Source organism: Larus michahellis, chromosome 2 (genome assembly GCF_964199755.1).
Source record: "Larus michahellis chromosome 2, bLarMic1.1, whole genome shotgun sequence".
Classification (NCBI taxonomy): Eukaryota; Metazoa; Chordata; class Aves; order Charadriiformes; family Laridae; genus Larus; species Larus michahellis.
This window is the reverse complement of record NC_133897.1, coordinates 146500563-146528285: the sequence shown is the minus strand read 5'-3', so window position 1 is coordinate 146528285 and position 27723 is coordinate 146500563. Positions and strand designations below refer to the sequence as shown.

Genomic DNA, 27723 nt, shown 5'->3' with positions numbered 1-27723 from the left:
CGCCGCCGGCGCCCGCGGCGGTTGGCGGGGCCTCCGCCCTTGCGGCGCGCGGCGGGAGGGGGACGACAGGAGAGGGGGGGCTGCGCGGGCTCGGCGCTCGCGCCTCCGCCGTTGCCATGGCCCCGGCTTGACGTCACGGGCGGTGCGCTGCCCGTGCCGCTGCAGCGCGCTGATTGGCGGAGACGCCGTGTGTGGCGCTGGGAGAGAGGCTGCAGCGCAGCGAGCCGCCAGACAGGCACAGTCCGCGCCGGCCGCCCGCCCGCTCGCCCCGAGACACCCGCCGCCGCGCTCCCGCCGCCCACAGGTAACGGGGCCCGGCCGCGCCGCCGCCCCGCCACCCTGCCCCCGGGGGCTCGGCGGGGGTGTGGGGGCCGAACGAGGCGGCCGGCGGGCAGCGCCGATCTCCCCCCCCCGCGCCCTCCTCGTTCTCCGGCCTCGGCGGCGGCGGTAGGGCGGCTCCGCGAGGAGGGAGCGGGGCGGTGGGGGCCGTTGTGGGGGCCGCGCAGGTGAGGCCGCGGCCGCCCCTCCCCGCCGGCGAGGAGGAAGGAAAAGCGGGGGAGGGGGAGAGCCGCCGGTGGGCGGCGGGGCGGGGGAGGGGGCGGCAGGTGAGGGCCCCGCCCGTGGGGCGGCGGGCGGGGGCGACCCCGCGCCCCTGGGGAGGGAGGAAGGAATGGGGGAGGAGGGGGGCTGCGCCGCCTCCGCCGGGCGGGGGCGGGGGGCCGGGGCGCGGGCGGCCGCCGCTGGGTGTGGTCTCCCGCCGGGAGCGCTGCCCGGGCGCGGAAGAGCCGCAGCGGCCGCCCCTCGGTCGGGAGCGCTTCCCTTCCCCCCCGCCCCCGCTCGCCTCCGCCCATCCTCCCTCTCGCACCCCCCCGAGGGGTCTGGGGATAGCGGCGGCTCCCCCGGGACGGGGGTAGGGGCTCCTCCTCCTCCGCCGCCCCCTCGTTCTACCGCCCCCCCACACCCCCTGGTCCCGCGGGGCTTGGCCCGCGGGCTTCCCCTCGTCCGGCCGCTGCCTAGGCGGGGACGCGGCATCCTCCTCCGCCGCCGCCCCCGGCGCTGGGCGGAGGTGAGCGGGATTAACGCGCGCTGAAAGTGGGCTGGGCTGCGGCGCCGATCCGCCATGACAAAGGCGGCCGGCGAGGCGCTCGGTGTCCCCGCGGCGGGCGGATGCGGCGGCGCGGGGAGGGGCGGCCCGGGGCCGATCCGCCTGAGCCCCGGGGGGCCGCGCCGCCCCGCCCGCCCCTCCCCTCCCCTCCCTCCCCCGGGCCGCTCCATTTTCTGCTGTCACCTCGCCGGCGGGGGAACTGCGGGCAGCGCCCAGCCCTCGCCGCGCCTGCGGGGCGGTCGCCCTCGGCCACCGGGAAGGACACGGGCGGCGTGGCTACCGGAGAAAGATGCTGCCGTAGCAGCCTGCGGGCGACCCGGTACACCGGCGTTGGGGCCGGTGTTTTAACCACCCTCGCCCAGATCACGCCGGGTGGTAAATAACCGTAAGCCAAAACCTTGCCTTAAAATGGCTCCTTAACCCGCCGTTCGCGGTGCGGTCAAGTTCTCAACGCGCCTTTGCGAACGCTGCGGAGCCGCTGAGGCTGTACCCCCGTGTTGGGGGTAGGAGCTGCTAAAACTTTCCCTTTCAGGTGGCTGGAACGTTAAGACGTGCTTAATTTGTTCCTAAATGGAAGATAGTGCTGCTATTGTTTGCGGCAACTTCATATGAAACGACAAAAAGGTTAATGGTTAAAGCTTAAGATGCAGGATTGTTGTGTATGGAATGTACAGAAATACATAAAGCATACATAACCAAAATTGGTTCTTGCTTTAATAAGCTAGTCAGACTTTAAAGGATCATATATCCCAAAGCACATTACCAGGGTTTCAAAATGATCGAGTCAAGATACAGAAAAGGATGGGGGTGTAACGGGAGAGTATTCTTTCCTGATGTACCAAAAAAAAAAAATCCCATTATCTCAGTTCAGCAGAGCTTGATTTTATTTTTTTAAAGTGCTGATAAGATGCAGGTTATGAAGCATCTCAGACAGGTTGTGCTATCTCAAATACTGATGTCAAAGTAATATTTTTAAATAGTGAAATTTCCTTTTGTCTCTGAAAGCATAGCCATTCAGGCTGAGAGCACTACCTTGCTCAGAACATCTGCTGTATCCCATTTTGGGAGAGGAAGTTAACATTGCTGAAGGGTGTACACCTTGAAATTTAGATATTTGGTGGATGATGACTGTAACATCCAGTGTGGGATTTGATTTGCCTGTGCCAAGTCTTTCTGCATGTAACTGTAAGATTCTGTTAAGGCATAGAGAGTTGCCTGGTACTGTTTGTCTGCACTTTATTTGGTCTGTTCCTGTGAAAAACTTACTATTGGATATTTTCTTTGTCGACTTTGTTATATTGATAATTGGATGCAGTTCATGCTGCAGCTTGAAAGTAGTCTTAAGAGAGAACAATGGCAAAGGACTAGAATCGTTTATGCACATAAGATGGGAATGATTTGCTTTCGGTTCACCTTTGGATGCTTTTGTTTGCATTTATTAAAATAATAACATATTTTTTAAAGTTAACAATTCTTCAGGAGGAAGCAGTGACTAAGTCTTCAATCCACATATTCATGTGTTAGAGCATTGAGTGTTTCTTTGCCTTGTGTTCTGGATTTCTGTTGTAGCTTTACAGTTCCGAACTACTTAGAGAATGGTTGCTCTGCATATGAAGTTAAAACACCTTTGTCCTTGGTCAATGTCTGAATAATGCCTCGCTATTTTTCCTCTTCAGAAATATCAGCATGGATAAAAATGAGCTGGTGCAGAAGGCCAAACTGGCTGAGCAGGCTGAAAGATATGATGACATGGCAAGTTGCATGAAGTCTGTGACTGAGCAAGGAGCCGAGTTGTCCAACGAAGAGAGGAATCTTCTCTCTGTTGCCTATAAAAATGTTGTAGGAGCCCGCAGGTCATCTTGGAGAGTCGTCTCAAGTATTGAACAAAAGACGGAAGGCGCTGAGAAAAAACAGCAGATGGCTCGAGAATACAGAGAGAAAATTGAGACTGAGCTAAGAGACATCTGCAATGATGTGCTGGTGAGAAATAATGAAACTGTTGATGCATTTTTACTTCGAGTTGCAGGGTAAATGGTGCTGGGCTCTCTGGGACTACTTCTAGTCTGTTAGTAAAGCTATGGTCTCCTATGCTGTTTCTGAAGGACAAGGTTTAAAAAGTCTTGGCTTTTCTTTCCTTCTAGTATATTGATTATTTATATACAAATCATCATAGTTATGAATGCTAGTGAATTTGGAGACATGATGAAACATTATTGTATATAAAGTAATAGGTATGAAAAGTCAACATATTTCTTTGAGACTGAACTAGATATAGGTTTAGTTTGCGGTTTTTTCCCCTGCCCTCCCCCCTCAGTGCAGTATTTGTGTCCTAGATCGCTTTGATTTCTGCAACTTTTATATGCTGCTCTAGTTGTAAGAGGTAGTTCTTACTCTACGGAAATTGTGCCCCTCCCTGGGTAAGATGATGTAATGTTAGTTATGACTCAGCCATGCAGAAAATCGTCTGCAGGAAGAGGCAGTAGAAATGCTGTGATACCCTCTTAAACTTTAAATTTTTAATAGCAAAGTACAAGGGTGTTCAAGTTAGACATTTTCTGTGGCTTGTAGTTATGTTAAAATGTGCGTATACCTGGCAAACAACCCTATATTTTCATTAGGAGACTTGTTTATGAAATCCAAACCTCTTCCAAATGCTTATTCCAGATTGTCAGGGTTTTTTCAACTGCATACACCTGTGGTGCTTCAGTGAGCACAGAACTAAGGGATATCCAGTCCTGCAGCCACTTGTGAGGTAGATGTTACTGTCAGCAATAGAATTGTCCACTGTGGACCCTGCTGGTGTGTCATCCCATATGTGATGAGGGATCACGTACCTGGAGGTGGCAGAATGACATGTGATATGAGGGAAGTGTTAAATAGCTAAGTATGTGCTTGAAGATCTGATGTCAAACAAAAATTAAGATCAATGAGTAGCATAAATTTTGCTTGCTTTGTAAGATAACTAAATGACATGGGTGATGATTGCTTCTAGAAGACTGGTTCTCCAAGGGTGTGTAAAAGTCGGCATGGATAACTCTGAGTCCTGGCTTCCAGTTTAGGCTGGCTTCCATGGTTATTGTAACACACCCAGTTTCGTATGTCTTGTTATCTTGTGTAAGGATAACTCTTAAACTTCCACTATGAAAATGGAAATGCCCAACTCGTACATAGGAAAGAACTGATTTACTAGTTCTTGTGTTGTTAAGTGGTGGCTCATCTATTTAAGCCAGGGAAATAAGGATCCAAATCTGGCGTTCTAATTTATTATTATTTCTTTTTAAAATTAATTAATTTACTTTATTAGTGTGAAAGTCCTCAGGGGTGGATGTTTTCAGTTCAGAGCGATCTGAAATTCTTTTGTAAACTACGTTTGGGTTTAAGAAATCATTTTAATTAAGTCATTGGGCTTAAAAACACCCTTTTAGAAGAACTTAGTGTTTCCAATTAATTTTTTTTTCTGATAATGGAAACCAGATTGAGGTGAAACTAGCTTTTGTTGTGCATGCTAAATACAAAAACTAAAAACCCCAGTTTTTCAATTTGCTGCAGCAGCTAAAGTATCTAGGATGGGGGCAACACGAGAGGGAATCTTGTTAAATCTTCTGAATCTCAAAATGGACTTGAACTTCTCTCTGTGTTTAATGAGAGATATGTACATTATTCAAAGAAGTTACTATTCTTTGACATGTTACTACTTTTAGGAAGCTAATGTCTTACTAATCTTCAGTGTTGCCACTCCAATTTTTCTTAATAGATTAAGGAAAAACTACTATCCATAAAAAAAACAATGCCTTAGGCAGTGATTAGTAGTAATTAAACTACTTTTTTAGACTTAAGTTCAAAAGGAAAAAAAAAAACTTTATTTTTTTTTTATTCAAGGGATAGGATTTAAAAATGCTTTCAGGTGGCATGTACCACCTTTGACATTGCTAATTACATTAAAAAATTAGGTTTATATTTTAAAACATATTCTTGTTTTCTTTGTTGGAATATTCTGTTCACATGCATTCTTACTAACCTAGAAACATGACTGACTGTATTGCTTTATTTGATAGCCACTATGGTTTAACAGAGAAAAAAGAACTGTGGTAACATATTTAATTGATTTTTATGAACAGGAGTCTGCACAATGCTAAGTGCAAACATAGAACTAGGGTGGCTTTTTTTTTCCCCCCACAAGATCCTCTGTAGTTTTTGTACAGCATAATCTAGTCTATAACTCTTCACAGAAGTGAAAAAACAAGGCTTACCAAATCTTGGTTGGTGTGAAGTATGTCATTAATAGGACCTGAAGTGTTAACAGACTTTCAAAGCTTTCAGTCAGGAGCCTTATCAATTACAGTACAAAAGCATCTCCAAAACTTTTGTATCTTTTATTAAGACTGTGAGTCTGTTTGAGCTGTTGTGTCTTCAATTGCCTGCTAGGCTCTTAAGTAATATTTAATACCCTGGGGTGCTGCATCACAGCTGAGCCTGGAAGTAACTGGTGTCCAAACTTCAGTGTTGAAGGGAGTAAACCAATTAAGAGAACGTGTTTGTGACTAGCAGAATGTAGCCAAAGCTGGCTCTTCTGCAGCTTCTCGCTCTCTTCCCTCGATTGTTGGAATCAAATTACTATGGAATGGAAGAAATAGCTCCTCTAATCCAGTAGACACAGAGTATACAAACTCTGCCTGGCTTCTGTTCCCAGCTGTTCCACTAACTTACAGAGTGAATAAGGGCAATTAATGCTGGACTTTTTTCTCACTTCGTAACTATTTGACTCAGTGATAAAAATTTTAGCGGTTATGTGGATCAGGTCCAATGGTTTATTTTTCTCTTTTACGCTGACCTTGTAGCAGGAAAAGCCAGCATCTACATCCTGAACTTGTCCTTTTCTGTGCTGCTGTACAAAGAGGAGATACCTCAAATCTCTTGGTCTAGCACCAGTTCTGTCAGGTATACACTGGAGTATTTTCAGGTGTAGTATAACCATCTCCAGTTTGGAGTTGGTCTGGTGGTGCTGATAAACTGCAAATAGTTGTGACACGTTGTGCATAGTATGAGTTCCTTGCATTGTAACAATAAAGACTGAATTTCCAAATCCTTCACGAATAATGGGGGAGTGGGGGGGAAGGACATACATTGCCATACACGAGCATCTTAAATGTACTTGCATATTATGGAAAACTTCCAGCCTCAGAAATTTCATATTGATACAGGAAATTAAGGTTTTTGTTAAGTACTTTTCCTCATGCTAGCTACTTGTGTGCTTCACATCCTGTTTCACTTTCTATAATAGAAAGGAAGGTCTGTCTAAAATACCAGTATAATGATCTTTTATTTGTCATTTCCATAATAAAAATTGTTATTAATGTAACAGGTGTGGATTTTCTTCAAAACGCTTTTTGCAGTTAATTGGAAACAGAGCTCTAGCTGAAGTGGTCCAAATCTGTAGTAAGATGAATTTTTCAGATAATGAGGATTCTGAAGTACAGAGAAGAATTTATGGAGAGGTCTCTGAATAGCTAACACCTGATACTGCTTGCATGTTAGAAGTTCTCAGGAGCTTTATACTAGTAGCTTTCAGGCAGTTTCTGACATGAGCTAAATGCAAAACTAATCATTTAAAACACGAATGGCTATCTTTATTTTAGTATGAATGTAATTCAAGACAGTTACACTTTCTTCCCTAGGTTGTGCCGTACAGCAATAGTCCCCGAAGTGAACCCTGTGTGAGAGTTCCCATGTTCTTCCCCCATGCCCAGTCTTCTGGGTGATATCTCTTCCTCCTGACAGGTTTCCCCACAGTCATACCTGAAGTAAATCTCTGCTTGCAGTGCCCGAGTGCTCTGTTTCACTGTTTTCCGTTTCAGTTGTTCCCCTTTAAGGTCTAGAGAGCTTCCTGAAACCTTGGCTGCCCTTCAGCCTTCCAGAGTTACTGTCACACATAGGTACTGCTACATAGTACTTTTTTCCCACTCCCTCCCTGTCAGAATATGGGTAATGGTGCTGTTCAGGACCTCTCAATAATATGAATTTTTTGCTTGCTTCGCCATGTTACTTCTTCCTAACTTCATGCTCAGAAGTGTAAAATGGTACTCCTTGTGTACTTACACTGTTCAGTTTTCTTTGCGCTTGTTATGGATATTTCATTTTTTAGAAGTGGTAGTTGTTGTGAGAAGAGAAGGTGCAGTTAAATGCCAGCTAAGTGACTATGTTTGCAATTCTTTCCTATGTATGTTGTTTTGGGGGGGAGTAGGAGAAGGTTTAGTAACCTGTCGTGGGGCTGCAGTTCACTGGGGGGAAGGGAGCATAATGCCATTTAGAATGCATCTAAATGGCTTTTTAAAGAACATACCACAGAATTATTGCCTATTGCAGTCATACTCAAATTACTGTGGGACTATTTTCTACTTGCCTGCAAACATCTAATAGGTTACTATGCTAACATCTATAAAACCTGTTTCTGCACTAATTCTTAATGACAGGATTAGGAAATGTAGTCCTCTGTCCTATAGAAAGCCATATGCTTTTTGACATGCACGTGTGAGCATTTTGTCAACCTTTGTATGTTCAGTGTGTCCTCCTCATGGTCAAAGAGCACAACTAACCTACTGAGTGGTGCTAACAAGTAGATTGCTTATGAGCTCGTGTGACTGATTATACTACACAACCTTCTGTGCTATGAAGATACCCAATACTAACAAAAAATTCAATGTTCTGACTGAAAATTGCTACCTTTAGTTCTGTGACTCCTTCAGGCATGCTTGATTTTTTTTATTTTTGACTGCACTTTGTTTCTGTCTTTGAGATCTGTGTCCTTTTTTTGATGTTTTTGGAAAAGAAGGGAAGGTATTTGTAGAAGCCTCTATTTGCAGAATGTTGATTGCAGAAGAGGGGTGGTTAATTTCTTGAAATCTAGGAGTTAGTTGCCCAAAATCTTTGTTTTGAAACAATTAGTCCTGATTATTTTAAGTTGTTTTGGTTGACTAATTTTGGTTGGAAGGGAGGTCATTTAGTTCAACTCTGCTCAGAATAGATCCAGTTAGACTGCATTGCTCAAGGCCTTGTCAGTCAAATTTTGAATATCTTTAAGGATGGAGATTCCACAACCTCTCTGGACAGCCTGTCATAATATTTGATCATACTTACGGTTAAGAAAAAAAAAATAATCTTTGTATGTAATCAGAATTCTCATGTTACAATTTGTCTGCTGCCTCTCATCATGTGACTGTAGACCTTCAGGAAGAGTTGGGCTCCATCTTCTCTAGGCAGCTGTGTACAGGAGTAAGATCTGCTGGTCTTCTCTTCTCCAGGCTGAAGAAACCCAGCTCTCTTAGTCTTGCCTTGTACATCATGTGCTCCAGCCCCGTAATGATGCTGGTGGCCTTCCCTGGACTCCAGTATATCCATGTATCTCTTGTACTGTGGAGCCCAAACCTGGACATAGAACTCAAGATGTCATCTTATGTTGTTAAAATTTTTATTAAAAGATGGTAATTGGTAATGCGCTAGTGGTGTATTTGAAAATATGTGAGTACCTCTGGTTCACAAATGCTTCTTTGCATGGATTTTTTAATATCACAGAGCAAAATGTAGCCAGGGTTTACTAACTTCCAAGGATGGTTATACTTTAAGCTTCTGATTAACTCTTGAGTCTAGCTTTTTCAGTTAAGGTTTGGCTGGTGTAATTGCTCACATCTATTGAAGGTAGGAGGCTGAGGCAATCCGCATCAACCTCATGATTTCACTTTGTTAATCCTTTAATCACTTTCCTGGTTGTAGCTACACTCCTTCGGGGTTTTGGGGTTGTTTTTTTTTGGCTGTTGGATTTTTATGGGAGTTTTTTTTGGTTTTGGCTTCCCCCCCCCCCCCCCCCCCGCACTGAAAGCACTGCCTAAACTAGAGCAATTTCCTTTTTTTTTTTTTTTTTTTTTTTTGAGCAAATGTTCTATCTTTTTTAAGCAAATTAAACTTGAAAAACTGTTGAATCTTGCTGGAGAATTAAAATGTCATTCACGGATCAGTTCAAATATGAGATGACTTGTGTTGGTTTTTATTTATTCTACATTGTTCATGTAATTGTTCGTAAATATATGAAACTTCAGCTCATGTTTGAAAGGATTTTAGATTGCAGCGTATAGAAGTAATTTATTGGTGGTTGGGGTGCATGAGCAAAGGTGAGCTAGTACTTATTAATCTTAGCAAGAAGTGCATCTGTAATGTTGATAGGTGTGTTTGTACCCGTTTATCATAAAATCAGCTAAGGTGCTCTGCATAAATGCAAAAAAATATGTAAACATGCTGTTACCTTTTATACTTCTATTAGCTATGCACACGCATGTTTATACACATATATACATATGTCTATGTCCTCTTGCATTTATTGGAAGTAGAACAAATCTTTACTATAACAAATAGTCTGCTGTATTAATTTCACTTGGCATTAATGTTCAGTAATTGGCTTTGATTTAAAAAGAAAAAAGTACATAGTGCTTACACTGTTCAAAAGCATGCAAGGAACAACTTGCTTAATTTGACAGCAACCTTCAGTGTTCAAGTACTTTAAGCACTTACTGCTGATATGCAGTTCTAAGCAGCAAAATAAAGTAAGTTTAGTCACCTGTGACAGTCTCCTTCTGTGCTGTTGAAGCAAGAACTTCATTGCGTGTACTTGTAATTTTGTGAAGCTGCTGTGTTTTTTCGCTGGTTGGTTACTTAGAAGACTAAGAGTAGAAATGCTGTATTGTTAAGATACCAGCTTTTACTGTGCCTGTGAAAACTGTAAGTGGTAGAAATACAAAATTCAGAATATGAACAGTTAGTGTATTATCTCTGTACATCTGTATAAACAGATGCCACACCATCTCTGGTTTTCTCTGGAAACTTCTGTCTTGTTATCGTGCATTTGACAGAAATACATGTTTCCGAAACAGGTTTTCAAATGCTTTACTCGTTCTTTGCTGTAGGCAGACACAGCGATTCCTGGCCCTGAACTTGAGTTGGTCATCCATTCAGGCAGTAGTTGACTACTATTTCAAAATAGTTTGAGAAAGCTTGTGCTATTAAAGCTGGTTGGAGACCATTAAGATTGTGATTATTTTTTAAACTTGTTTTTTACTGAACGTCAGCTCTTGTGTAGTTGTTTATTTTTCTTGAAATCTGACAGCAATGCCTCTTCTAATAAGAAATAATAAGTAGTGCTGCTGCTGAGATGAACCGTAAACATTTTATTTTTTTTATCAGATTTAATGCAGCTCAAATGAGTTAGCAGTTGTATGTTGTTGTTTTGTTGGGGTTTTTTTCTGGGTGTTGATACCCTTTGTGATTATGCAGGTGACAAAATATAACAGCAGGAATCTGATCTCTAACTGATCAGATTCTCCTAGTGCAAGGCAGGCTTACATTGACAAAATGGCATTTTTGTTAATTAACAATTCTATGCTATAATGAACTCCTAATAGATATATAGTCTACTTCAGGAGGTTTCAGATCTTCTCAGAGTGCAAGCTGCTAAAGAAAAATGGTTCCTATTTCTGTTTCTTACCAAGGATAAAAAGGATTACATCATGTTTGTGGGGGTTTTTATTGGTGTTTCTTCAGAGACCAGACCTGTAGCATCTTAAGACAGCTAGAACGTGTTCTGATTCAAGTACAGACACAACAGCTGTCGCTTAGACCTACCTGTCTAGCAGAATTTCTCATCCAACTTATTTGGTTTCAATTTTGTATTATCTCAAGTTTCTCAGCAGATACTCTGTTTCTTCAAAGAATAATGATAGATGCATTTGGCACCGTTCCATTTTGTTGCAAGTCCCCAATAGTCAAGAAATAAATTAATGAGGTGATGCAAAAAAAAAAAGTTAAAAATTGCACATTGGCTTTGATCCTCAGCAGAGACTGGTTTGTATATTAATGTCTATAGTGATGCCTCAACAAATTAAATACTTTAATCCTAATTATTTTTTTTGTTAAGTGTCTTGTTGGCTGCTGCCTTTCGTATGAGTTTACTCAGAGTTGGTTACTAAACCAGAGAGGTATTTTTGCCTATGTTTCAGAATCTGATTCCTTCACTGTCATGTGTTTGCTAAGCATACTTTGTTAAAAACCTGTGATGATTGGGATGAAGGACTTATAAAATCTTTGAGTTATCTCAAAGAGTGTATCCTGATATTAAGCACATTTGCTTCCCTTGCCATGAATACTAATTGGAAAGCAGAGTGGTAGGAGCAATAAGCTAGTAAAGGGCGTGATAGTCTAAGCTGGGGAGGGTAGATCTGCAAGGAGAGCTACGTGTGTGGCTGTAAAAACGTGAACTGAGATACTGCTCCTCGTTGTCTCAGTTCCAATCCTTTTCTTTTTATGCAGACCAGTAGTATGTCTGTCCTTAAGTGCCATATCTTCCCTCTAAGCACCCTGTAGGTGTTTTAGTGCATACACCTACTTCTTACTGACTTAGTTCTATCCCCCAGCATACGTGTCAGCATGAAGATAATTTTTTCTGAGTGTCCTACTTCTTCCATGTTTGCTTGTCCATATGTGATACTGCTTTTTTTTCCCTTTTCTAAAGAAACACATTCAGACTGTTTTAATAGTACTTTTTTTCATAAGCTAAAATTTCTTGCCATTCTTCCTGTTATACAGGATTCCCTTTTCTCCTTTAGTTCTTTTTTCAATTACTCTCTTATTACTTAAGCCTCATATCCTCCATTTTTTTTCCCTTTCTAGGTCTTTACCAGATAGACTACAGCAAAATGTCTGATCAAGTGTACCTTTTCCCTGCTCTTGTCAATCCTGGGTGTCCCCGTGCATGTCACATCTTCCCAGTGTTGTTTGAACTCCACAATCAAATTCCTTCCTGCCAGTGAAAGTCCTTTGTCCCAAATTCTGAATTCCTCCCCTGCTAAGAGGAGGAATCGTTCTTACCTCATCTCTTCCAGCCAGCCTTCTCACCTTTTTCAAACTTCTGCTGCTGTCTGTTTCTGTGGGCAGCCAATTTGATGGGAAGAGTGAATAACTGCTACTGAGAACAGGCAGCAGGCTTGTTTCCTTCTTCAGCAGATGTTTTACCAGAGAGATCTCCGGTACCACAGCAGCCACTAGTATTTGACAGATTTTATTGTATTCCTGTTCTAGTGAGCAAATGAATACATAGAAACCTGTAGCTAACTTTAAACAAGAGGCTTTGCTTTTGGCTGGAGTATAAGGCTGACAGTAGAACAGTCCTTTTGGTTTTCCACCAAGAGGGTTGGAGGTCACCCATGAGGCAGCAGTTGCAGAGCCCTGATCTGCATAGAACTGTAATCAGAAGCAGCATAATGAGCCTGTCTCAAAACAGCCTGGGTTTGGGAAGGAATTGTCTAAAAATACTCCCCTTAAAAATACAAATATTTGTCACTTCCCTCCAACAATTCAGATAGATGTGTGTAAATAAAATTTCTACTGTCCACAGATAGCTTAATTAAACTCTTTGTAGCATGTGTGCCAGTCTACAGTACAGCTGATTGCATGTATTGTTTTATAGCCCAAGTAACTTTCCTAACTGTGGTGCTGAGGCACAGAACACATACCTGGAAAATGACACACTAGCTTTTTATGGGAGTGATAGGCATCTTGAACTTGTCCAACACAGGTGGCCTACTTTGATAACTTCGTCATCAAAATAGAAGTCTGTAAAAGAACATTTTAACAAAGGTGTGCTGCAGTTACTGTGCTGGTTGGTTAGCGAGTTCCACTTGGTGAAAGCAAGTACATGTAGCTTTTCCTCCAAAGTGTGTACCTGGAAACACTGATCTGAATCAATATTTTTGAATGCCTACCTAAGTACACTTGATAGTTACATATGTGTAATTCTTTAAAATACTCATGCTCCTTGTTGGTAGATGTATCTTGATGTATCTGGAAAGCTGAATCTTAAGATTCAATAGACTGTAATTTTATTGCTTGTTCTAACACAGGGCTTCAGCTGGATGTCCTTTTTCTTAATATCCATCACACTTTTCTTATTTTCCTTTCCCTCCTCCTCTGCTCACCTTCTTCCTTTGTAAAGAATAAAGTAAATAGCTACCTGGATGGTGTGAATCAAAAGCAGGGGCTTTGGATTCCTATTTGGGAATGGTACTGAAACTCTTCAAATAGCCTGAGATTATCTGGTAGTCTTTCAAAACAAATGCAGACTTGAATACCAGTGCTTTTATAAGCTAAATTTCTTTTTTAATGAAACTGGGAAGTAGGTTTAAGACAACAGTACCACTTTCTCCTGTGCAGGTAGTCAAGTGTCTCCAGCTTCTTCTCCATAGTGTATTGTGGGTATTAGGGTTATGTTGATGTAAGGGGAGTTTGGACAAGTGCGTGGAATGTGGATGAGAAGCCTGTTGAAGGTTACTACATTCAGAGAAAACACATCTGGCTCAGGAAGTCCTTAGGCATTGATGGAGGCTAAGAGGAGCATGACATTTTCTTGCTTTCTTCATGTATTTTTCCAATGGTATCCTCTTTTGGGCAAGTGTTGCAGGTAGGTTAGTAGACAGAAGAGTCCTGTCAGCCAGTACAATCTGTCCTGTATTCTTGTAATATGTTGGAGAAAGATAGTGGCATGCTGCTTAACTCATGAAAATATTAGGCCGTCGTCAGTTAGCGTGAAATAGATTTCAGGTTGAGTTAAAAAAAAACAAAAACGTTTCTTTCATGTTTTCCATTAATTTAAAACACAAAGAGTTCTTCCATGCCATCTTCATCCCCATGCGATATACTAGAGATGGATGACATGTAAATTAAAGTTCAGCTAATACTCCTGTGTAACTTATTTTCAAAACTAGAAATAACATCGTAACTATGTTACTGCATGAAAACATAAGGCCTGCCTTGTTAGCTCTGAGCAAAACTGATACTGTTTAAACTACCTAATGTTTATCAGTGTATTCTTCTAGATTTTTGCCATTCTGCGGCTTGGCTCTTCCGTGCAAGAGCAATATCGTTTTGTTTCTTCGATAGTTCTAGAGTTTTTACTCAAAAATGTATCTTAATAATCAATTTTTGGTATTTAAAAACAAAGTTTCTTGCTTTCAGTACTTTAACCATATATACCTGCTTATTTAAAACTACATCTTTCTAGAATCTGGTGAATTTATTCTTATTCTCCTGTTTGTCAGGAGAGAAATATCTTAAATAGAAAATTGGCGCTGTTGCAATCCTCAAGTCTATTAATAATTATCTAAAGTTCCCAGGCAATAATAACATGTGCTGAGGCTGAGCCTTTAATAAAGGGAAATACGCACAGAACTATAAGCAACAAGGCAAAACTGAGGCATTGATTTTAATGCTCTTATGAATTTGGGAATAGTGTTCTGACCCACACAATTCATTTGCCAAAGATGTAAGCAAATGCTTTTAAAAGAAGGGTAGTTGTAGGCTTCAAGTGTCAGGAAAGGACTATTCAAGTCTTTGTGGGTTGGCTTCCTGTCTTCAACTGAAGTTGTCACCACAACGTGACAAACTGAAGCATGTCTACTTGTAGTAAGAAGCAGGCAGACTTTTTGTAGAGGGTTGGGTGTTGGGGTTTGATTTTTTTTTTTTTTTTTTTTTTTTTGTAACACAGAATTACTGCTTGTTGTGCTTCCTTCACGCTCCTAACTGAGTTTGACTTTAGCTTTCAGACTTCATCTTGCAAAACCACAGGAACAAGTCCATAGGGCCTTTCATCAAAATAGGCACCAAATGCAGTGTGCTTAATGTTGCCATCTCTTGACTGTGTCCTGCTCTGGCAAAAGAACGTGTGTAAGAATGATGAAAGTAAATCTCGTACCAGTTCAGTGTTTAAAATAAGCCAGGACTGAAGTTTGCCAGTAGAATAACGAAGCTGTGTGCATGCAACCTCTGTTATGTTTTTGGAGACAAAGACTTTTCTCTAGTGCATACTTGCTGGGGATGGGGGACCATACCAAATCTATGAGATTTCTTATCTAGGTATGTGTGAGCATAGGTGACATCTCCTGAGTTCGAATGTGCTGTCTCTCCCAGTTCAGGGTACCAGAAAGCTGTTAACTTAGTCGTAATCACAATTGGCAGATGTGAAGTGTTGAAGCCTGATCTTTTAACGGCCAACATATTAGTAAGAGTTGGTATTCAAATTTAGTACATGCGTGTGTGTGTGTGTGGGGGGGTGTTTAAAGTAATAATTTTCCATTAAGTCTTTCTGGAAAGACTGTGTATGACTTTGCTATGAAAAGTATTAGAAGCAGTCGTACAAGCTGTTACAGATTTTGGCTGAAAAGTGCTCTGAGATGCTGCTGCATCTGCCTAATTGACTACAATGCTATGGTTTGTTTCACAGCAGTTAGATTCTTGCTGTCAAATTAAAAGCTCTGACAGTTACGGCTGAGTAGTTGTGGGGTTTTGGGGGCAGGGAGCGGTGTTTTGATTTTGTTTAAAAAGCTGTTTCTACTAGATTCTGATTGAGGCACTGTAATTACTGCCCATGGAATTGTAGTTAGTGCGTATTAGTATATATCAAAAATGGACGGGAATCTGGCACGATAGCAGGAATGTCATGAATGAGCATGAGGGCTTAGCTACATACCATGTAGCTATAATATACCCGTGCTGAGTGGACTCCAGTTGTCAGGGTGTTGTATGCATCGCAGTGATGCAGATCACCCAACAAACTTAGTCATTACAGATCAGCTTATTGGTACAATCTTGGACTAGCTGTTAGCACTTTAGTGGGCCATATGGTTATCAGCTCTGTACTGATAATCATTGTCATATCAACTGGTAATGGAGAGAGAAGGTAGGCATATATTAGTGGTACTATCGGAACCGTTCTTGTTTCTGTTTATTCTGCTTTGGACAAACAGAAGCCATCAATAGGACTTAAATATAGTCTTAAAGATAGTCTTCCATGTGGAAAAAATTGTGTCTTCCAGAGGAGCCTTGCGGTTAAAGCTATTTAAAAAAAAAAAAAAAGATATTCCCCATAAGATAACAAAGTGTTAGATTGGTTATGCCTTTCATTATGCCTAGCATTTTACGTTATCTTCTGTAACTGAACTCCAAAAGGTCAGTAGTTTTATTGGTCTCATCTGTATGCCTTTCTGTAGCCACACCACCTCCATACAGACTGCAGCTTTCACAGCCAATCTCTAGGATAAATCAGAGTACCCTGAATCTTCAGGCTAACTTCAAAGGAGTGTTTTATGCTTGCTTACGCCAGTAAAAGAAAATATATCCTGAACTAAAAAGACTGGTACAAACAGCAGAAACTGAATATATAGTACTAGATAAATAATAGGGGAGAGATCTCCTTTCAGTAATTTCACATGCTAGCTTTTAAATGTTAATCTGCTTTCAGGTTTTGTTGTTGCTATTTATGAAGTATTTGGCATAAATAAAATTCTTCCAAAGATATGTGGCCTACCAGTCCTACGTGTTGTTTGTATAGAATAGAGCCTTTCATCCAGATATGAGCAAGCTACCAGCGCAGTCTCAGAGTCAGAGCCTCTTTGCATAGGCTATATTCTATGAATAGCTGTTCAACAGGATTTTCTTAGTTTGTCCGTCTCCTAAATTAGGTATGGGTTTAAAACTTTTTTTCAATACAAGGTTTACGCACTGTCCGAGCTGCTGTTGCCCTGTTAGTATCTATCTGATTAGAAAGACTATCTCATTTGGTAGTCTTTCCTCTTCTCTGTCTGCTGGTCCAATTCACCCATTCAGTTAGGTGTTTTGCAAAGAACTTCACCTCATTTGTTGCCTAAGTGAAGTTTTAAGTCTGGAAGTTTGGTTGCCGCTATGGGAACGAGCAGAGCTGTACTTCTTAATTGAACAACCTTCTATGTGGATGATGAATGACTTCAGTTTCTAGAATCACTGACAATATTTTCGTCTGACCAATTAATGGAGGGGACAGAAGGAGGGCGACTCCCCGTGGTGCCAGAAGGGTAGGTGCAGACTGACACACCTGACTTAATTGCAGCCCTACAGAGAAAAACTAATAAGGAGCCTTATTCTCAGTAGCTGGGAACCTTCATTTGACATTGAAGTCAGAGTTTCTTGGCACTGATGAAAAATGTCATAGCTGTGAATCTTGAAGTTCTCTAATGGTGAGAACAGAGTGTGTAAGTAGTTACGGAGAGCTGAAGTGCGTGACCCATATACCTTACGGCCTTCTGCTTCGTTCCAGCCACACTGGGGCAGAGGTGGCTCTGAACCCTTCTTGCATAATGGTACGTCCTCCAGAAGGGTGCCCTTCACGTGAGGCAGCTCATCAGCCCTTTTGATAGGATCCATAAAAATGCTGCTGCTGCCGACATGCTTGTGTTGTGTTTTCTTTGTTGCCAAAGGATTGTCTCTGCTGTTGTTCAGATGGGAAGAAGCAAGGACACTGAGTATTTTTCCATGTCTCCCTGCATAAAATGAAGCTATATACCAACCCCCACAATACTGAAAATATCTAATAGTAAAGATGATTGAATAAATACATTCCATTATGTTGAAACTAATAGAGTCCATTAACAGGTTTTTATCTCTTTGGAGCATGGGCATGGCCGAACCTTGTTTGATTTTGGTTTCTGTCAGCCAAACTTCTGCATTACCCTATCTGCTGAGACAGGAATGAGAGAGAGCTGTCACAACAGGTCACTTCATTTTGAAGGGTCTCACACAAGGCTGAGGCTACCAGGCTAAATATTCATGATTTATATAAAATGAATTAGCAGTATTTTAATTAAAAACAAAACAACCAACCAAACCTGTTCGTTCTTCTTGCTCTTTCTCTGAATTTTCTCTGAAAACTGAATATAGTTTTCTGTAGCTTTATGTCATTTGGCCTGTTAAGCAGAGCAGGTACCACAGGTACCTCTGTCACGGTACAGTGGTTACAGCTTACTGTATTCAGGGTATGCCTGCCCCAGGAGTACGTCGTGTAAGATACACAGCCTGCAGGGTGCTATCTAGATTAAAGTACTGTAAAGCAGCCATCGTCCTGTGGGTTGGAACTGAATTAGATTGTCCATTTCTGTGGTGTCCTTGGAAATATGAGTTAAAAACAGTGAGACAAAACTGAAACGTCAGTCATCTAATCTACAGGGGAAGAAAGACATGCAAAAATTCTTACTAAAACTTCTTTTAAAAAATTATTTGCTATGTAGCCTTGTATGTGTAACAGCTTCTCATTTAATTTTGAGTATTCAAGAGCACTTCTGCACTTTTTCTGGCTTTTAAATAACTGGCTTTTCTTTCAAAGTCTGACTTAAAGCACTCTATATCAAGAAGTTTGACAAGCTTGTACCTTAATTTGACTAAATGTGTTGGAGTCGGTGATTTATTTTTTTTCCTTTTTTCTTTTCATCATAATGGAACTCTTGCTAAATTACATGACTGCCTCAGCTGGGAACTTGCTATGTTAATTTAATAAGCAGTTAGAATAATCTAGAAAAACCTGGTCTTAACAGGCAGCCCACAGGGAGGATTTGGTGGAGTGACTCCAGAGAGCAACCCTTGTTTCAGAAGATATAGGAAACACCTGTTAGGGCAGCACATAAAGTCAAATAGATGATCCTTTTCAGTGCCACACAACTGACTGTCAGGCTGTCGGGTGTCTGGAAATGCAAGAATCCAGGTTCACCTTGCAGTTTCTTGCTGGTGATGCCAGTACAGTGTTCCAGTTAATGGGAACTAGGTTAATGAGGCCTATTTATTGCCTGTGTATGTAAGATATTTGGGTCTCTGATTTGGCAGCTGATACTTCAGATCCTTTTACTATCTTCTGTGAATGCAGACTTTCTTCCATTGTGTACCCTCTGCCAAGACAATTTGGATTACCTTGTTTTTGTCAGGGTACTGTACAACAGTTTATAGAAACCCTTGCTTTGGTCATACAAGTCTCATCTGCTAAATTAACACAGTCTTCCTCCTGTCGAGTCACAGCATGCAGCATTCCTTTTTGTAGCTGGAATTGTGATCCAGAATATGTTCTCCTTAGTTGAATATGCTATGTAGGATGTGAAGAAAATAAGCAAAAAGTAAAGCTGTCTTGAGTTTGAAATAGATTGTAGTATAATTGAATTGTTGGTTCAGTGCTCTGTAAAAGTATGTATGTTCAAAACACTATGTTCTTTTTTCTCTTTTAGTCTCTGTTGGAAAAGTTCTTGATCCCTAATGCTTCACAAGCAGAAAGTAAAGTTTTCTATTTGAAAATGAAAGGAGACTACTACCGTTACTTGGCTGAGGTTGCTGCTGGAGATGACAAGAAAGGTATTGTATGTTAGCTTGTGGATAAATATTGTCAGATTAGATTGCTTTTGGTGGGGTGGTGACATGACTGACTTTAGAATAATTCTGATTTAGATGTACATTTCTTTGGTAATAGGCTTTCTGGTTTTGGAAGAAAAATCATTGGTCATTGGCTTTCAAATGAGTTATAAAAATCTCCATGTACCTCTGCCATTGCAAGCAGGGAGCAGATGTTCAGTCACAAACTCTTGAAATCCACTCCAACTTATGTGTGTGTGCGTGCATCTGATTTATCACTGAAGTGTAGGTTTATGCATCTTCTGCCCGGATGAGTATTGGGTTTTTACCTCTTTGCAGGGGAACAAAGTCTTGTAGCTTTTTGAAGTCTTATTCATGCTGTTTCTCCTGCGTTTCTACAGAATACAAAAAGTCTGCATAGGTTCAGTGAGCAAAGAGACTAGAAACCACCTGGAGAAGAAAAGGATTAATAAAACTAATCTTACTGTTAGGAAAATTTCTTCCATAACCATGGTAGTTTTAATGTCCAAATGTTTTTTTTTATTTCCTCAAATTTTTTTTATCATCTTGTAAGCAGCTTGTCATAATTGCAGGTAAGTTGCCTTCACCTAAATTTAGTTAGAAAAGTTAATATACAGCACTGAATATATTAGGTGGCTTAACTGCTGTAGTTGAAGAGAACACCCTTCAAAATTCAAAATGACACATCATGTTTAGATAGCACTGTTTGCAATGAGCTGTTAAGCTGTTTCCTCGAGTCAGTTTAGGACTGGTGGTGGCATGCCCTGAAGAGCAGCCCTGAAGGGCAGCACAGAGCCCAGTCTGGTAGCTTCTGCTAGCCCATGTGCATGGGATGCTTGGGAGTGTGCAGGCAGTCTGGATGCATGGACTTGGAACTTCAGGGATTATTGGGGAGCCATTCAGCTGTGTGGTTTATGCCTGTTAGCACTCTGACCTTTTGTAGGACTTACAGGTTCCATGCGGTGCTGTTGAAGTTGTGGTGCCCCTGTGACCTTGTGCTGCTCTCTCACTATGATACAGAAAGACCTCTGTGCGACTTCACAGAAACTTGGTATAGAGGTGAAACAGACTTGGAATAATTTCAAGGGCATAGATGTGTCTGCTGTAGCTTTGTGGCATATGTGTTACATCCACGGTACACAGGGTAGCCTAGTTTCCCCAGTATGCTGAATAATAGGGAGTTGCATAAAGATACTTAGTATAATAAGGCTTGATTTGACTTGTGATGCTTGATACTCCATACAAACTGACCCAGTCTTGGTGGTGGCAGAATTGTCTGTGTAACTAGTGTTTTAGATCTGGTACTGTACAGAGAGTAATTATATTTTCCTTTTAGTAATCTCTATTCACATGCATAGGAGGCACAATATTTTGAGTCCCGAAGTTTCTTTTTCTGTTGAGGATTAAGTTACAGACTCTAAAATTAGATTGCGAAAATCTTTGTTTAAAGTGGTTTTGAAGTTCATTTTTATGTAACCCAGTCTCCTGGCAGAGCAGTTTTTAGTGTGTTTCCAGATGAAGAAAATGTATTGAAAGCCCATCTAGCTCATAGTTGCTATGGCTCCTGAATTTAAGATTTCGCCCCCCCCAGGCATTTCAGCTCACAGGCTTTTCCTGTATGTTGTCTGTGACCTTGAAGAAGAGCCGTTGATAATTATTGTTCAGGAAATAACAGCCAATTTAGGTGGACAGTACTCTTTCAGCCTTTTGCAGTAAATACAGCAACAGTATAAAGCTCCCAACTGTAGGAATTGGATTTTTATCTTCACAAACCACATTGTTTATTTTATCAATTGAGGTTTCGTACAGCAATCTGATGGACAGGAATGTCAAGCAGGTGCTTCACCCTACTACTTTAGCCTTGAACTTTGGAACTGTACAACGCTTTCTAAAGAATTCAAGGTTAAAAATCTTGCAACTTTTTCTATACTGACTGATTTAAAAATTAACAGAATACATGCAATTGTGCACTAAGTTCCCCAAATCACTGCTCAAAAGGTAACTGTATTTTCTCAAATGAGGAAAAAATAGACCATTTTTTTTCTTTTGGAAATTATGTATGTTAAAGAAAAATGATTAAAAAATAAAATGCTCGGCTTCATTCCTTGAAGTTACTTATTTTTCACCTTGCTTGTTTTGCCTTTCCTGAACAGTGCCATTTTCTAAAGCTTTTCCATTATGGGAACAGCGAAACACTTCTCACTATTTCTAAATTGAACTTAGAGTAAATCTGGTTCTTCTCAACCATAATATACCAACTTCTGGTCACTTCCAAGGTATTAGGAAGTTGTCTGATTTTTCTGAAGCACTCCATTATTAGTGATGAGTGTAGAAAGGACAAAGAGTAGAATAATTGTGCAGTGAGTGTCCTCCCATGTTGAAGAGAAAAATACAATGCTTTAACTTTTGTGAATACATAAAGGTGAACAAATAGAGGTAGACATCCTTAATATTGGTATTCGGTTATTCTCGGACTTTGAGTAATTCTGACTTAAACAGTGATGTCTTTTTAAGTCCTTAGCCTAAAATTCCTTCCTTTATTTTTGAATATGTGTGACTGCTGCTGTTGCAGAGATGCTGGATATGTTTCTGGTCTGCTCCAGAAACATTAGGGTTGGGATCCTTTTGCATCTGAATTGAATGACTTCGTGCCCACCTTTTTCTCAGATGCTATTAACAGCCTTGGAGGGTGCAGGAGCAATGGTCCCTTTCTGCTCAGCGTCTAGTGCATCTCTTGCCTCCTGCAGTCATCAAGGGCATCGTCCAGCTTGTGGGCTGTGCTGGGCCAGGATCTCGGACTTGTGCAGGCATAGTCTGATCATAAGTTCAAGTGCATTCAGCGAGAACGGAAGCTGTTGAGCTCTTCAATCTTAGAGTACACCACAGAGCTGTTTTTTTCCACCAAACGTTTATAACTTGTACAATTGAATCAATTAAGAGAATGGAAAACGATTAATCTCTAGAAAAGGAGACCAATTGTTAATTTTTCTCCTTCAAAATTTGTAGGTACTAGAACATTAAAGTTAGGTAAAAATGCTTTCTATATCTGCATTGGAAATGGAACTATGTTGGAAGCTTTTTAAAAATAAATATATTTAATTCGGGTTGAGATATGCCACAATGTCTGTGCTAAGCAATTTGAATGGGAATTCATAGATGGCTGTTACTGAAAGGGTTCAGCATTATAGGCAAAGGTCACCTTTGTTTTCTGTGACTAAAACGTGGATCTGTAATGCTTTGCAGCATTTAAAGGCATTGAAATTGTGGTACTATATCAAACCTATGTGTAGTTAAAACTTCCATTTTTGGTTTTTTGGTTTTGTGGTTTTGTTTTTTTTTTTTTTTTACCTTTTCATGTAGGTGGTGGGGTTTATATTCCTTAGGTGCTGCAAAACTGCTGCAAACATTCGTAAATACAAGTAGTCACAGGGTGTCAGGGAGAGACTCAAACCTGTGATTTAGTCAGTGACAACTTTGGCTTTTTGAATATTTTAAAAATGTAATTTAGTAAAATCTTCATAAAATAGGAACTTGTTAGGTAAAGTGCTCACTCGCTGGCGTTTGGTCTTAACATACTTTGTTCATGCAAGCGTGAACACAGTTCTGATTGTATGTCTGAAAACAGTATGTGAATTACTTACTTGTTGTGGGTTTTGTGTGTGTTTGTTTTTTCCCCAAAGGGATAGTGGAGCAATCACAACAAGCATATCAAGAAGCTTTTGAAATCAGTAAAAAGGAGATGCAGCCAACACATCCTATCAGATTAGGTCTGGCTCTAAACTTCTCCGTGTTTTATTATGAGATTCTTAATTCCCCGGAGAAAGCCTGTTCCCTTGCAAAAACGGTAAGTCTAAGGAGGGGGGAAAATCCGTTTATATTATTTTCATAACCTTTTGTCGCATGGCCAATGGAGTTGTTGTTTATTTTTATAACACTAGGCTTTTGATGAAGCAATTGCTGAACTTGATACATTAAGTGAAGAGTCATACAAAGACAGCACGCTAATAATGCAGTTACTGAGAGACAACTTGACAGTGAGTATTATTAAAGTTTGCGTATTGTTAATAATGGGATTGGTCTTTGTGGCACCCAGAGCTGTCCTGTTCATTCTCAGCTGTGGAACTGTGCCTGTCATTTACTTACAGATGAGTTTACAGGTACACCATCTTTCTGAGCTACATCTTTTTCTCTTGCCTAGTCTCTCTTGTCTGCATGCTAATTAACACAGTTTTCTGACATGACAAATTGACCAAACTTTTCAGTTGTTTTTTTTATTCAAGAAATTAAGCTTGTTTAAGTAAGTGACGTAGTTTGGACTGTGACTAGCAAAGCTATTGTCTTTTGTTAAACAGCATTTGAGAATACAGTCACATTTGCCTCGTCAAAACTTATGTCAAATTGCATATAGCTTTTTCTGTGTGATTGCATGTGCAAGGAATAGATCCTACTGAAAACTACAAACATAACAGGCCTTTAAATGGACTTACTAGCTGTTTAGGAGATTTTTGTTTGGCTTTAATTTTGGTAAAGCTGAAATTGGAATCGGTGCTAGCCAGGCTATTTCCGTGGCAGTTGTAGAACAACTGTCTTAATTATTTCTTTCCTTGGACTTACAGCTGTCTGTGGTGTAAGTTATAGATGAAGATTGTGTTGCTCTGTCAGAGTAATCAAAATCTTCATCTTGTGTGTGGGGTTTTTTTAACCTGCTTTGAACTTTAAAACTGGCAAAGATAAACATCTAAAGCAAATGAAACAGTAAATGTAAGCAAACATGCAATAGTGTAATTAATGGCATAGTTCACTCCCCGGTCTTTGAGGCTGGGGGAGGGAGAGCTGCAAGCCAGAACTGAAAAAATAAGCACTTCTTGTTGCCAGATGTAACCCCTTGTTCACATTCTGTGCATCTGATATCAGAGACATTTACAAAGTAGCTGGGCCTCTTTTAACATAACTAGAAGTAAAGTTGTACAGGTCTGTAAAATTGGAGTTGCCGTATTTTCTGCTTTTGTTTCTAACACTTTATTTCTCTGTTCCTTGGAACCTTTTCCACTAGAATGGCAACTTAACACTACTGAAAAAAACTACTTGTGATTGTTCCAGCTGTTGCTTACAAAACAAATGGAAGAGATTTCTCAAACTCTGTAATGGAGACAGATACAGGGTTGGCATTGCTCTCAGTGTCTCTGTGTGCTGTCCCCTTGTGTGAGATTGCTCAAGAGCTGTCCTTTGAATGGCAGTATTGAAATAGATAATAGAAGCTGACTTTAATTGCTAGCTTCCCAGTGAAAATAATGTAAAGCTTGTCATAGCAGTTGGAAAGCAAATTGTTTCATACAAGAGCAGAAGTTGGACTGAGCTGCCATAGTGTGTGAGTTATGGAAGTAGGCCTGATAATTGATGTGAGCTTTCCATTATAAGGGAGAAAGCTGTGGACAGCTGCAGGATTCCGTATTCTTGAATGGATGATATGACTTGCTTTAAACGCTTAGCGTGACCTGTACAAGTGCATGGATTCCATGTTTTTCTACAGCTTCTTGAGGTAGAAAAATAGGTTTCGATGTATGTGTGACTGAGAAAGACTGCAATGAATTTCATAAATGTAAAAAAGGTCTGTTTTGCCGGTTACGCAAGTCTGTTACAAAGGCTTTAGACAGTGGTTCAGCATGTTGATCAGTTCTGTGCAGGAGCAGTTTCCTCAGTTGTTGATTCGTTTTACGTTGAGCCTTGTATGGCTGAAGAAGAGTCTGTGTTTATTCTCAGCAGGGACTGAAGGCAGAGAAGTGCTCAGAGGGTTGTTCAATATATCAAGTCAAAATCTGTTTTACTGGGATTGCTAGATAATTCCTTCTTTGCTCTTTTATTGAATTGTTTTTTCTTTTAAAAAAAATAAAAGCCCTAAGGGTTTTTTTTTTCCCCAGCAGATTTGTTAAACTATACTTTCAATTGGTAATTCTCCCTTCATACCAGTCAGGCCCTTTTTATTTAATGAATAAAAATATATATACGTATATATCTGTACGTACTCTAGAGGTGAGGATTTAGGATAGAAGGCTCTGATAAAATTCTAATAAAACTGTTCTTACTAACAGTTCCTCACAAGAATAGTACTGAAGTTGAGAATAACACAGTATTCTAATAATGTAGCGTAGCACAGGATGTAATGCAGGGGCTGGGCACTGACGAATATGCTGTTGTCTCCAGTAAACAAACTTGTTGCTTAATGCCTTCTGCAAGGAACATTTAGTGCAGATATCATGTATTACGTTCCGAGCAAGAACAAGGCTACTGGTCTTGTGCAAGTTTCTTTATTGTCTTATACTCCTGGAAAGGATAAAATGTTTCTGATGATGGATTTTTAAAATTTATTCATTTATTATAGTGTCTTGTGAGACTTTAGTGTAGCAGAGAGAATTAGTTGTATGTGGGTTTTACCACCTTATGCTATAGAGCATGAAGGATTCGGTTAATGCTGCTATAACTCCATAAAGCGAGAGATTACAAATCATACTGGGCTGGTAATAGTTTGGAAGTAACCAGCGCGGTGACACACTTGGTTCACAAAATAACTTCTTTGCCCTGGGTGTTGCTCTGGAACCGATGCTTAGTTTCCTTAGTTGTACTTAATCTTGATATATGGCTCCTTAGTATGATTTTTAGGGAGCTGAAAACAAGATTATGTGCATACTGCATGTTTAGCCTGATTTTCTTCCCTCCTTGCCCTGCCCTCCAAGTTTGGGAGCTGAAGGGGAGCACAACTGACTGAACAGAGCCAAGGGGGTAGAGATTTTGGTGAAATGCTTTTGTTTTTAAAAAACAAAAATAAACTTCAGCTGCCTTTTTTTGAAGAAAAGGTAGCATTCACTCTAATGCTGGATGTGGAGAGAGACCTTTACTGAGGCTCTTCCTTCAGAACGATGTGTAAAGCTCACTTGAGGAGAAGGTATAAATCCACAGGAAACCAAGTATTCTTAGTTCCTGATTCTCTTGTATCTCTTCTGTAGGTTTGATTCTTGCCTGCTTTTAGTGAGCCTTGTGGATATGAGCCTCTGGTTTTGCCTGTTCATGAACTTCCTCATTAAATGCAGCGTAGGGTTGGGGCACCTAGGACTAGATTCCCATTTTGTCTTGTGTAGAAGTAATAGCCCAGAAATATATTCATGTTAATGTGTGCTTTTTTCCGCATGGTGCTTAGTAGGACCTCTTACAAAATTCTTTTTTAAGAAGTAGGCTTTCTTTCTAGTAATTCCTTATTAATTATTAGTCATAAAAGTTAATGTCTGACATGTTTTACTCTGTTTTCTTTTCTGAACAGTTGTGGACATCGGATACCCAAGGAGATGAAGCCGAAGCAGGAGAAGGAGGGGAGAATTAACCAGCCTTCCAACTTCCGTCTGCCTCATTCTGAAATTTACACAGTAGACCATTTGTCATCCATGCTGTCCCACAAATAGTTTTTGTTTACGATTTGACAGGTTTATGTTACTTCTATTTGGATTTCTATATTTCCCATGTGGTTTTGTTTAATATTAGGGGAATAGAGCCAGTTAACATTTGGGGAACTTATCTGTTTTCATCTGAGGTGGCCAATATAGGGTTGTGAAATTTTTATACAAGTTTTACATGTTTGGCATAGTACTTTTGGTACATTGTGGCTTCCCACAAGGCCAGTGTTTAAACAGCTTTCTATGTCAAGCAAAGACAACTGCTTGCATATTGGTCTGTCACGATGGAAAAAAAAAAAAAGGGATAATCAGTTGCAGCCACAGGTGTAGTTAGCATGAGTATCCCAGCTGGAGCACGCAGGGCTGTGAATAAACTGATGTCCCATAGATATTGCATGTCAAGTCAACATGTGAAATCTGTGGAATATACCGATCAAGTGTACATCTTTGATTGCAGCTGAAGTGTTCCTTAAGACAGTTTGATAACCCAGTCAACTTTCTCTAGAGAAGGACAGAGAAACGGTTCACATTCCATTATTTGTAAAGTTACCTGCTGTTGCTTTCATTATTTTTGCTACACATTTTATTTGTATTTAAATGGTTTAAGCAACCTAAGAACAAATGTACAAGTAAAGATGCAGTAAAAAATGAATTGCTTGATATCCATAATGACACTGTATATCGAGCACAGCAGTAAAACAAAAACCCATGTATTTAACTTTTTTAGGTTTTTTGCTTTTGTGATTTTTTTTTTGATACTTGCCTAACATGCATGTGCTGTAAAAATAGTTAACAGGGAAATAACTTGAGATGATGGCTAGCTTTGTTTAATGTCTTATGAAATTTTCATGAACAATCCAAGCATAACTGTTCAGAACATGTGTATTAAGTTGATGTAAGTGGAATAAAAGTTTTATGAATGGA

At 40.5% G+C, this 27723-nt stretch overlaps 1 protein-coding gene across 2 annotated transcripts; it reads left to right on the top strand.

Annotated features, from left to right (window-relative positions):
- Nucleotides 1-27723, top strand: YWHAZ (tyrosine 3-monooxygenase/tryptophan 5-monooxygenase activation protein zeta). 2 transcript variants are annotated; one of them, XM_074577541.1, is made up of 6 exons: nt 1-304; nt 2782-3085; nt 19216-19339; nt 23038-23201; nt 23296-23391; nt 26670-27723. In XM_074577541.1, the coding sequence occupies exons 2-6, from the start codon at nt 2792-2794 to the stop codon at nt 26727-26729; spliced, it is 738 nt and encodes a 245-aa protein (XP_074433642.1). In that variant the 5' UTR covers nt 1-304; nt 2782-2791; the 3' UTR covers nt 26730-27723. The 2 variants fall into 2 exon arrangements, with proteins under 2 accessions (XP_074433642.1, XP_074433643.1); XM_074577542.1 differs by lacking the exon at nt 1-304 and adding an exon at nt 1252-1490.

Coding starts and splice junctions, on each gene's coding strand:
- YWHAZ (XM_074577541.1), top strand. CDS start 2,792: ATGGATAAAAATGAGCTGGTGCAGAAGGCCAAACTGGCTGAGCAGGCT. Junction 19,340..23,037: donor TGCTGGAGATGACAAGAAAG/GTATTGTATGTT, acceptor TTTTCCCCAAAG/GGATAGTGGAGCAATCACAA. Junction 23,392..26,669: donor TACTGAGAGACAACTTGACA/GTGAGTATTATT, acceptor TTTTCTGAACAG/TTGTGGACATCGGATACCCA.